Source organism: Pagrus pagrus (assembly GCF_965226575.1).
Source record: "Pagrus pagrus genome assembly, chromosome: 11".
Classification (NCBI taxonomy): domain Eukaryota; kingdom Metazoa; phylum Chordata; class Actinopteri; order Spariformes; family Sparidae; genus Pagrus; species Pagrus pagrus.
In genome coordinates, this window is record NC_140195.1 from 18594792 (window position 1) to 18606959 (window position 12168).

At 39.9% G+C, this 12168-nt stretch overlaps 1 protein-coding gene across 1 annotated transcript; it reads left to right on the plus strand.

Moving 5' to 3' along the window:
* Window positions 1–10105: 10105 nt before the first annotated feature.
* foxl2l (forkhead box L2-like) lies at window positions 10106–11245 on the plus strand. Its single transcript, XM_084366130.1, has one exon. The coding sequence runs from the start codon at window positions 10116–10118 to the stop codon at window positions 10902–10904; it is 789 nt and encodes a 262-aa protein (XP_084222256.1). The 5' UTR covers window positions 10106–10115; the 3' UTR covers window positions 10905–11245.
* The last annotated feature ends 923 nt before the right edge of the window (window positions 11246–12168 follow it).

Genomic DNA, 12168 nt, shown 5'->3' on the forward strand with positions numbered 1-12168 from the left:
GCTTGGCTTGATATCACCAGACATGTATGAGAATCCATGTTTTACTTCTCCTGACCACGTACTTCTGCCGATTTTCAGCCTGTCTACACCAATCAAGAAGTGTAACATGTGGGTGCAGAGAGTCAGCAGAGAGCATGTGGCTGCATGAAGCTGTGCTGCCCACTCCAGCAGAGCCCCAGCTGTGGAGCACATTGGAGAGCAGGCCTCTGGGTCTGGCCTCCATATGCCGGGGTCTGGGGTCCAGGCTGTCAGCGGAGCTCCAGCACATGGAGGGCAGTTGGGGGGCACGTTGGGGGGGGTGTTCTTTGGTGGTGGTGGTGGTGGTGGTGGGGGGCAGCTGCTCCACCAGCATTGTACCAGGAGGACAAGAGCTGAGCAGGACCCAGCAGGAGAGTGGGGGGCCTTTTCTAAAGAGCGATCAACTGGAGCTCCTTTTCTCACACCCCGCTCACTTTACCCTGCTCTGGATCTCCTCCTCACCCTCCCTCTCTCCTCTGTCCTCCCCTCCTTTCCTTTCCTTGGCAGATTGATACACTGGCTGAAATGTGATTTTCTTCTGTCTCCCCTTATGAAACTGCATTCTCCCCCTCGCCTCCCCCTCCCCACCCTCTCATCCCACTAACCTATTCTCCACTGGGATTAAATCGAGCCACGCCGCTTTGTTTTTCAATCATCTTGTCCACATCAAAGTCACTCATGAGAGGATGGTAAAAAGGAGGAAGGGGCCAGGGACGAGACAAATCTCTTTGGCTTTTCCCTCACACAATGCTTCTCATTTGAATTCGCCCATATATTGCTGATCACCATTCTGAATGGTGCCCCTGATGAAGTGTTGTTTTTGTGGTTCCTCACATGAATTCCAAAGACCCCGGGGATACATTTTCCTCTTTTTGTCTTTGACTTCAAAGTTATCTGGAACGGGACGTGTCGGAATGACAACTCTGAAGGGTCACCAGGTCCAACATTGGATGTTGTTTACCAACCTTCTCACAGAGTCACAGAGCATTAAAACTATGGAGTCACCACAGGGCAGAACACAAAACATTTTTCAAGCATTGAAGCTTTTTTTAGGGCTGGAAGCATGTAATGGGCAAACATTCTTCCTACTACTGCTTGGATTTTACGAAAGCCCCTTTGTTTTGATGATCCTTTAATTCATGTGTTCAACAACACATAAAGGAACATCCTGCCTACATCCCAAAAGTCACAAAGCAAAAGTTTTTTTTATGTCTGGGGTCATGTTATGGAGTTAAGAAGGCATAAAAATGTATGTTGAAAAACTTGAAAATCTGCCTGTTTTTACAGTACGTCTGTTCTTCTGCATTCACTGGTTATGACACCACAAAATAAACCAAACCTGTAATAACAAAATTCATCATAACACCGAAGCTCCTGGATGTTTAAGTTTTAGGCTCCTGATAGGTAACACATGGCAGTATGGAAACATCCTCACATTCATCCTCACATTCATCAACATGTCAACAGGTTCTGCAAAAACTGAGAAAGAGATCCATGAAATCATTCTGCAGCCCTGAAGAGTGTCAGTCTGCTGCCCTCTGCTGCAAGAATGCAGAATAGCACTGAGGCAGTGAATTACCTCATGTTCTGCATGTGTATGCTCAACTTTGCTTAGCTTGTATTGACACAAAAACTATCTACATTTATTGCATTAGATAACATATTTCTGCAAGTGATTTTGCAGATAACAGTATAACAACTGTACTAAATTATTTCATATGTGATCCTCTATCACAATATGTTTAAAGTACTATACTGCTACTAATCACACAACTACTATAGACAGTACTGCACTATTAATATAAGTTTCAATGGGAATCCATGAGTGATCTGGTTAATAGTTATAGAGGACTACACATGATCATTGATTTGCTCAGGTATGGCACTGATTTTGAGAAGATTAAATTAAGATAATGAATAAATAGCACAAGGTAATTTTGCTGGTGATCGTCCGTGGGCCACTTTAAAGTTCCTCTTGAACTGATGTGATTATGTGCATTTTCTAGGATAATGTTGCTCCTACCCCAAATTATCTTATTTTATATGATTCATATACATTTGTTTTATGTATTTTTTTTTTTCAATGTCATTCATATATACATGTAGACATATGCATATATTTTGTTATTGACTGTTTATACTTTTGATGTACATTTGTCTCATAACTATGTTGCTATAGTATGCAACTATGTTGTAGTTTAAAACAAAGTTGTGACTTGAATTGCTTTTAAATCCTTATTTCAATTTCTATTTTATTTGATTTTTTATGTTTAATTAATAATATAATTGTGTTTTACTAACTCTTTCTTGTTTTTTTTCCACAGTTTGTCGAATGGATTTAATGGGTGTTGAGACTGCGGCCTTTACTGACCTTCCATCGTCCGTGGCACAGAGATCTACCTCAAGTGAATTGTAGTTGTGTTTTCCAGTCACCTCCACAAGATGGCACAGGAGAGAAACAAACGGACAATTACTGAATGCATTCTATAGGTCAAAGACAATACTGGACAAACAGAGAAGGTGGAAAGTGTCTGCACGCCACCCAAATCTGTTGCAGAAAGGACTGGAGACTATTTCTTTAACATTCGAAAAATGTTTATTGTAAGAAGAAAATATGAAAATGTTGGAGGAAAAATGTGTATCAAATGTTGTGTATGGACAGGAGTCCCTTCCTCAAGGAAATTATGAGTTTAGTAAATTGTTTTGGGATAATTAATGTTTTATTGTATTATGTGATCTCATTGTAGGTTGAGCAGAAAAGATTGCTATGCAACATGAAAAATACAAAAGTATCCTCATGTTGGAACATGCATAGTGTTCAAGCTGGGTTGGTATTTCACAGTGTCGCTATCATATAATGTCAGTCACCTATCTGGGAGAGGCTCAGTTGAGTTCGACAGAAATCTTCTATCAAAAAGATGTCGCAAACTTCCCAGCTATCTTAAGATCATGCATTTGTATTTGCAGCTGTTGTTTGGAAAAAAAAGGCAAGACTGTTACAAGACTTTGCATAGCTGTTTTAAACTAAGGGCGCGCATGTGGCAACAGGCTGATCTGGATCGAGGAAACATTTCAAACAGGAAGCTTGTTGGTTTGATAGTGTCCAGTAATTATTCGATATCATAAGAACATCATTAAAGCGCTCCAAATGTAAAGTGCTTCGCAGATACACTGCGTGATAAAACACAATCTGTGTCACTGTGAGGTTTTTCACCTGCTCCTGTCAGCATGCAATCTGTCACTGAGGAATCCTTGCTGACTTTATCTTGGCAGAGATTGTATTTAGGTAGTTGACAGGAGAGTGGAACAGTGTTATTTCTACCTTAAACCTGCGATTGAAACATTAAGTCTCCACCGTGAAGACAAGTTTTGATTGATAACAGCTATTACAAGAGACTTATCCAGAGAAACTCTGACACACCAAAGTGGAGTCATTCATAAGATGAACTACGTGAGTGGATGTATGTGAAACAGCAAAGAACAAAGATCCTAAAAAGCTGCAATCACACACACACATTTATCATCTTCTATGACCTTTGATTTAGTGTGATATTCTCAGTTTGGGCAGCCTGTACGAACAAAGAGAAGTGTAGGTCGGAGCTGGGAGTGGTTTCCTGCAGATGTGGGCTGCCGGGCCAAACTGGCACAGAACTGGTTGACAGGCTGTCATGTAGAACCCTACAAAGGGATGCATTGTGGGAGGAGGCACGGTTCAGTGGCATCGTGAACTGAACAAGGAACCTGTATCTCATCACCTGCGCCAGAGCCGCACCTCACATGGGAATCCAGCCAGCAAGCTGTGTCAGAGGAATGAAGGAAATGAACACATTTATCACCTGTAAAATATCCATACGTATACACCATTTTCCTGGTTGTTGAATATGTGAAATGTGGCAACATTCGTGCCTCAAAACTTCTCACTCAGCCATTCTTGTTTTGGCCATCAAATCAGATCAAGTGTGTTGATTGGTCTCTCACTGACAGGGGGAAGTCAGGTTTCTTGTAATCCAGGGATCAGGGAGGCCTGGGAGTGGTGCCTGAAATGACTACTGTAAATTGAGGAGTCGGCTGTGGTCTGCCACACGCACTTGTGTTTAGACAGAAGCCACAACACATACTGTCATTTCCTTTTATCACTGATCACAGCTTTGCAGGTGTCCTATGAGTCAGATTTCATACCTGCTCTCTCCACTGCGGTACAACTACACGTGTATGTTCCTGTAAATATGTAATCAGTTCCTGCTGAAACATTTTAAACACCACGGAGGGACCTGACTCAAACCGAACTAAGATTTTGAGGACGTTTTTACACATCATAATAGGAAAAGCATGGGTGTGAATTTCAAAGTCAGTGATGGCTGAATTGGGACACCTGAATACAACAGAGCCATCGTTAATGGTATAAGCAACAACTGAGCTGAGAAAACGTCTGCAGCTGGACATCACTCATCTCACTTACAAACATCAGGGTATCCTGTTGCCTAAATCTCAACAGAGCCATTTACAGCTGTGGGGCACACACACAGACACACACACACACACAGAAACAGATACACACACACACCCTTCAACCTTTTGCACCCAAGTAGAGGTGTTGAGCCACCTGATCTGTTAAGACGAGTCAGTGTTCTGGACCAGTGCAGCTATGTAGTCACCATCTGTGCATAAAAGGTATTTGGGGAATGACTACAGGGAAGATTGTAGCAGTTTGAAAGTCATTGTTCTCTCTCAAGTGCTCATCCTGACTGCTGGTTATTTTCCAAAAACTTGTGCAGGCAAAGGGGTTCTGAAGAAAAACCATTCACAAATGAAGAAATACTCCATAACAAGTAGAAAAAGTTCAAGCACTGTGCAACTTTGGTTTGAAAAGTTCTGTATAAATACAGTTTTGTCAATAATATAGAATTACTTGCTTAGTTATTTGACATATTAGCAGCAAATTGAACTCCAGTATACAAATTAAAGTATAGTCGTACATATCGTATCATATTGCATTGTACCGCATTGCATTGCATTGCATTGCATCGCATTGTATTGTGTCGTATCGTTTCATGTTGTGCTGTGACATGTCATGTAGTATCTTATTATATCACGTCGTATTGCATTGTGTTGTTTTGTGTTGTGTCTAGTGGTGTTGTATCATATCGCATCATGTCGTGTCGTATCATGTTTAATTGAATAATGACAACTGTCCTCCAACACGATATAGTTTCGGTCTCACACACCTCTCATCATCACAATCAGGTTTACAGGAAAAATACATTTTATATCAAAGGAATATAACTCATTACAAGCTCATTTAGTTATTACATTGTATTAAGTTATTACATTGTTACATTAAATGTTGAATTGACTGTATGGAAGTATTTTTACAGGTGCTTTACATTGGATTTCAAGAACACAATAACACGTAAGACATTTTGCGATGAATTGCATATCAAACCACAGAGCTGCACATCTTTATCGGCTTTGTCAAGTTCTTATGTTACACATAGCATCTCAGTCCCTGACCAGTTATTTACATTTGCATATTTTTAAATTAGGTGATAACACAAGTGCACATCATCGAGTTATGTTTCACTGGTATTATGATATCTTTCTCAGATCTTTCGTCCTCCCAGGTAATAGCAACGGTGTGTGAGCTTTATCTCTCCATTAGTGAGAAATAACCAGAGAGCATCAAGGACACACAAGGACCCTTGAAACTGTTTGATCTCAGAGACGAGCTATGATTGATGTGGGAAGAGAGAGACAAAGAGTGCTATATTCATTCATTAAACTACTTCTTTAAAAACTCTGCATGTTCTGAACACATTGGACCAATTGTAATTCATAGTACACTAGAGTTAATCACTTTAAATGTGAAGGCGGCTGTGTATCACTTGAAAGCACAGCCTGAGCACTTGAATACAGCCTTGAAAACCTTGTTTTGTTCTGGGTCACACTCGAGGGCTGTTTAAGGATATGGCAGATCTGCATTCTTCTTAAGTTTCAGATGGCTTAAACTACACAGATTGTGTTTAGCCTGGTGCCTCACCACTCATATGTCATCAGGAGGTAAATCTAGCTTTGAGAAAAAAGGACAGTGTGCTGTCATTTTTATTAGTTATTTTAAAAACTGAGAAATCAGAGAGAGAGGTTCACAAGAGCAGACGATAGAGCATCCAGGCGTGCACTTTTCCAGTGCTTTTTTTCAAACATTGGGTGGCCCCGCCTGCACCCCACTGTTTGATTACAAATATGTCTCCTAGAAATTGATTTGTGAAATAATTTAGTAGAATTTAACTGTAATTTGCAGGAAAATTTTGTTTTTGAGTAAGAGAAAATGAGTAAGAATCATTTGTTGCATTTCTTTATCCTGTCGGCATGATAGGTTTCATGATACATATAATTATTGCAATTATAATTGCAAATACATATATATCTTGTTTAAGAAAAATATTCAGTGTAACTTTAAATAAAACCCTAACAGCGATGTCAATGGTCCACTCAAAAGCCCCGTAGTTCCTGCTAAAGTTGCCTCTCCACTGGGTGCTCTCTTTTTAAGATCTGTGTTTCGCTATCAGTTGACGGGAGACAGACTGTCTGGTGAGAGCAGGTGATCATTATCTTCCTGGCCGGCTGTTCATGCCTCACTGTATGTGGGTGGTATGCTGGGCTACGACCTGCAAGCCTCAATACTTCTCTACGCTGTAGCTCTAGACAGACGGATACTATTCATTTTTCTATTGAAAGCAGGACCTTCTACCTTCTAGATATTTGATTGTACTGTAAATGGGGTCAAGGAAGTGACTTTTAAAATGAATCATCGTTGATATCTTTACAGGGTATTTCTACAAAGATAAAATAGGACACTGGTGTGGACTGCTGCTTTATTCCATTTATTTTGGTTTTGTCGACATTCTTGTGTTTTTGGCAAGATGTCTGTACATTTATTTCCCAAAACTATATTAACCCTCATGTTGTGTTCATTTCATGTTAAACAATTTAGTGTTCCGCACTCCATTAAGACTCATCATAAAAACTGTAATAATACATATATTATCACAACTTGTTGTGTTAGATTTTTTATCAACTTAAGTTCTTGTGAACATTACAAGTTTTGAGCTTCTATTTGTTATTTATGGCCTGTATGCCTGAATTCGAGTTCTAAAAAACATCATTTCTGGATTATTTTGACTATAAGAAATAATCAGATGAAACATAGTATACTGTTTATCACGGACTACTTTGGGTCAAAGTTACCAGGGACATTTGTTTTGAAACCATTTAATTTTTCTATACAGTCACATAAAGTAACACCTGTTGTGTTCCTGGTCAAAATTGACTGGGAAGATTTTATTTGTGTACAAAGGAAGTTATCCCAAAACTACAATAACATTACAATGTTCATCAGTCTATCAGATGAGTTTTTACCTTATAACAGAAAAAAACTGAAAACTGATAACAAAATCAGGCTTCTAAACTTGGTGGAGTGGGTTAACTCAAACTTCAAGGGTGTTTTTTCTCATGCAAATGTTGGACAGTATGTGCAGGTTGTTGCATGTGCCTTGCAAATATATGCATTGCATTCATGGCACGTTGTGCTTGTTTTCACATCTGTTGGCACACACAGACTGCACCTCTTCCTTTTCTGCATCCCATAAACTGCTGCTATATCCTGTGTCATCTTCAGTTTCTGACACTTCCTCCTCTAATCCATCCTCACTGTCAGTTTCCTGGCCTCTCTCCTCCTCACCAGTGTGGTGATCCAATATATAATCAAGAGCATCACTTATGGTATATCGATCTGCCATGGTGCTGCCACACAATGGGCAAGGCCTCAAAAAAGCATAATATACCAAAGCTACAAGAAAGTTCAATAATATTGAAACTATGTTGCGACTGTCTCTGAGAACTACCAACAGGTGTTGTTCCCGTGAGAGAGACACTACTGGGCAAAGGTTCCCGTAGTGGTTGTCAGGGAACCCAAGGTGTGTGTGTGTGTGTGCGCGCGCGCGTGTGTGTGTCCATCTGACAAATGAGGATGTACCTGAGCTCAGTATTTTACACTAATTGTAGTCTCCCCCATTCATTTCTGATGACCGGGAACACCAAGAGTGTACAAAAGTTGAATAAAACACTCAAAATTGTATGCAAATTAATTAAAGAAATGTGTGTGTTGAAATCCAGTCTGATCAAATTAACTACATTTTTCAGAGGTAAAACTTTTAATTCGGTCATTTTTTACTACCAAATATGAATATTATATGATTTTCTTACTTGCAAAATCACATATTTAATTTTCTTTATATTTTAACAAAATTAAACAAGAATTTCCTAAAACAGGAATGCTATTGAAACCTTGAATTTATGTATTTTTCCATATTTTCTATATGTTATGTCTGTTATTTAAAAAAAAAACAGCAATTCACCCATTTGACATGCCGGATTTTGAGTCTCTTTTAAAAATCATTTGTCAAAATGTTATCAATAAGACCTTTAATTTAAAAGGGAGACAGAGAGCGATCCGGTCCAAGTTAACGGACCGTTCACCGTATCCGTATTTTGCATAAACATGATTTGCTTTATGTAAATGACTCGAGAGCAAAGCACCAGCTCATGAAACTCAGATCAAACTGTCAAACTCAGCAGTGCTGATCAAATAAATCAAGATTATTTTACTGCATTGCCTATTTGTTACTTCGAATGTTTCAGAAACACATTTTAGTGTACTCTTCAGTTGTAATACAAGTAAGAGTGTTACAAGTTTTTCCTCAGGGCCAATCAAGCGTTCACAATACATCGATTGAGGAGCCAGAAAGTCTTTTTTAGATGTCTTTTTAATCTTCACTATTAACAGCCAGGTGACACCCCGACAGAGTTCAAAATGAAAGTTTTTATGGCATCATTTTAGGAGTGAAGCTGGAGGATGCCCTGGTAGCTCACCTTGTTGAGTGTCTGCCCCATATACTGAGGCTGAGGCTGGAGGTGTGATTCTACTCTGTGACTTTTGCTAAAGTGAGTCCAAGAAAGACATCATAAAAACTTTCATTTTGAGAAGTTGAAAAGATGTCTTAAATGATGAAAAGCGTTCATTCTGAACCCTGTAAGGGTTGTCACCAGGACATCAATAGAGGTTACAAAGGTTCAATTGAGACATCTAAAAAACACGTCACTAAAACTTTCATTCTGACTCCTCAATAGACGTCTTCGGAATGTTTGACAAAAACATTGAATTGATTTCTTTTAAATTTTTTCCCTAGTGAGTTATTTTAGTTCACTATAAGGAAAAATATCTCATAAAAACAGCTTAAAGAAAATATTTGTAAATGCAAACATAAAATATAAGGCATTGTTTGTTAATTTCATATAATTTCTTAAGTTTTCCCCATTTGGAAGCTTATGGGACATGCGCATCAAATATACTGTACTTTAAAACAGGCATCTTGGTTTAACTATATAAGAATGAATACAGCTGCAGCCTGAAGAGCATTAATAACTGGTCAAAAACAAAAATCAGGGCTTATTTGTTCACTGATGATTAAATCTATTGATTTCCTGTCAGGTTTGATGTTACTTGAGACTTGGACTAACTGACTTGAGTCACATGTCTGCTTGAAGATCACAAACATTTACAAACTGTCAAGAATTAAATTATCAAATTTCTAAACGTCAAATTGTTTGTTAAATCCATTATTAAACTGCAAGTTGAACATAACTGTCATTTTAAACCAGTAAATGCTGTTAATAAAAGACTGCAGGTCACATGCAGTGACTTTACTATTATTGCAACATTTGCACCTGGAGGCTCCAGGTGCAAATGTTGCAATAATGTTAAGGGCTCTGGGTCTTTGATGATCTCACTCCAAAGTGGGAATATTTAGATTAATGTTACAACACAGCGGTGTGGCCGGTGTCTCAATATAAACATGCTGCTCAGTAGCCTCACACAGTGGCATCAACCGTGTGAGAAACCGGCGAGATGAAAGCAGGAGCTGGGTGCTGCGCTCTGTACCTGTGGGAGGAGTGTGTGCACCTGCGGACACTCACAGCGCTGCCTTGCTGAGCGGCAGACTGCAGCTTTTTTTGCCCCAGCACAAGCGGATACCTGAGCCATGGACGCAGAGGAGAAATCCCCCGCAGACCAGGGCGTGCAGCTCCTGGACATCAGCTCCAACTCGCCCCCTCCTGAGCCCGAAGGTGCGCAGGGGACCGAGCAGCCGGAGAAGCCGCCGTACTCCTACGTGGCTCTCATCGCCATGGCCATCAAGGAGAGCCGGGACAAGAGGCTGACCCTGGCCGGGATTTACGATTTCATCATCGAAAAGTTCCCATACTTCGAGAGAAATAAAAAGGGATGGCAGAACAGTATACGGCACAATTTGTCATTAAATGAGTGTTTCGTCAAGGTGCCCAGAGAGAGCGGAGCGGACAGGAAGGGCAACTTCTGGATGGTGGACCCCGCGTTTGAGGACATGTTTGAGAAGGGGAACTACCGGCGGAGGAGGAGGGTGAGGAGGCCCTTCAGACCCGCGAGTGTGCCTTACCTGAGCGCGAGCGCAGCGGACTACCCCGAGCATCTCTACCTGCAGCCCTACGTGAGCTCCTGGGGTCTGTGCCAGCCCGGCTCGTCCCAGCAGACCGGATACCCAGCACCCCGCAGCGTGTCACCCAGCGTCCCGGTGAGCTCCTACTGTCCGCCGAACCACTTCCACCACCCTGCCTACGCCGCTTACCACCGCCACCCGCCCGTGCTGGTCCCCCACAACGGGTGTCCCTATGGCGGAGTGACCCAGCCGATGAGCCCCGACGGAGGCACCGTCTCCGTGCCGTGCAACTACCAGCAGTTCACCTCCTACGCGAGGCAGGCGGAGGGACCGCTCGCTCACTCGTTTGACCTGTGAGGTTTTGATTTATTCAAGCCGCTGACAGCCATTATTGACTCAAAGTTCTTCTGTTTCACCATTTCAGTACGGCTGTCATTCATGTGTCAGGTAAAGTTAATTATGTGGTAGTTTGATGAGTTGTCAACGTCCTCACTGTTAAAAAACTGTTAAAGAAGCTGGTCATGAGTTTGTTTCTGATAAGTTACAGTTTCGTGTGCAGATGAATTACTGTCAACACTCTGCATTATGCTTCAGAAATGTCACAGATCAAGTTTGAACTGCAGGAAGACAGCCGGTTTAAGTCTGAGGCTTAGTTTATGCCCCATAGGTTAAACAATTAGCCTACTTTACTTACTTTAAAAAAAAAATAATAATAATAATTTTTTTACATTTGATTATTTTAGTATTTATAATATTTTTTTGACGGGCCTATATGTTTGAATTTTGATGTTATTTATTTCTTTTCTCTGTTTTTTTTTCTTTCTCCGAGCTGCTACAGTTGTGACAGTGAAACACTGATCAGTTTTTCTGTGTTATTTGAATGTTTAGCTGATGTAAAATACATCATGTTTGTTAAAATAAAATGCTATTTTTTCATCAAATACTCTCATTGGAATTATTATTATTATTATTATTATTATTATTGTTATTATTGTTATTATTGTGTTGTCATTCAATACAGCCCATTACCTTAGTAATAAACAAATGCTTACTTCTTTTTGAGCATAGACTTTGAGGTAAACGATTATTCTCTTTTTTCTCAATATTCCATTAAATCCATTCCATTTTTATTTCTATTATAATTCCAAATCACGATAAAAGTTAACTCCTGACACTTTTGAATAGATTTATTTTACATAGAGCAGGTCTAGCATTAAAGTTCAAGCATACTGTCTGACCTGAGGATATTAATGTCAGTCATGTCAGTGTTTTTGTCACGACATTAGGTATCATGTGTGTTATATCACATTGACAGGATGCAGCTAAATATGTAACTAATGTCTCAGAAGGTAATTTTCTTGAAAATAATAATTTAAATTATTAAGAAAATCCCCTTTCAGGATTTTAAACCAAGCGAGGGAAAATAAGACAGGAACGGTCCCCTGCCACGTTCCAACACTATCACACATCCCCGTCTACTACACTACGTGTTGCTTAGAATCAAACCAGTGTGGTCGATATCTATTTTGAATAAAGCGATGACCCTAAACACTCATATTATGGCTAAAAGTGTTATTTTTACGTGATACAATTTAATAATGAGTGCTTTAATAAACAGTAA

What these genes read in the sequence shown, in the direction of transcription:
- foxl2l (XM_084366130.1), top strand. Translation starts at nt 10,116, where the DNA reads ATGGACGCAGAGGAGAAATCCCCCGCAGACCAGGGCGTGCAGCTCCTG.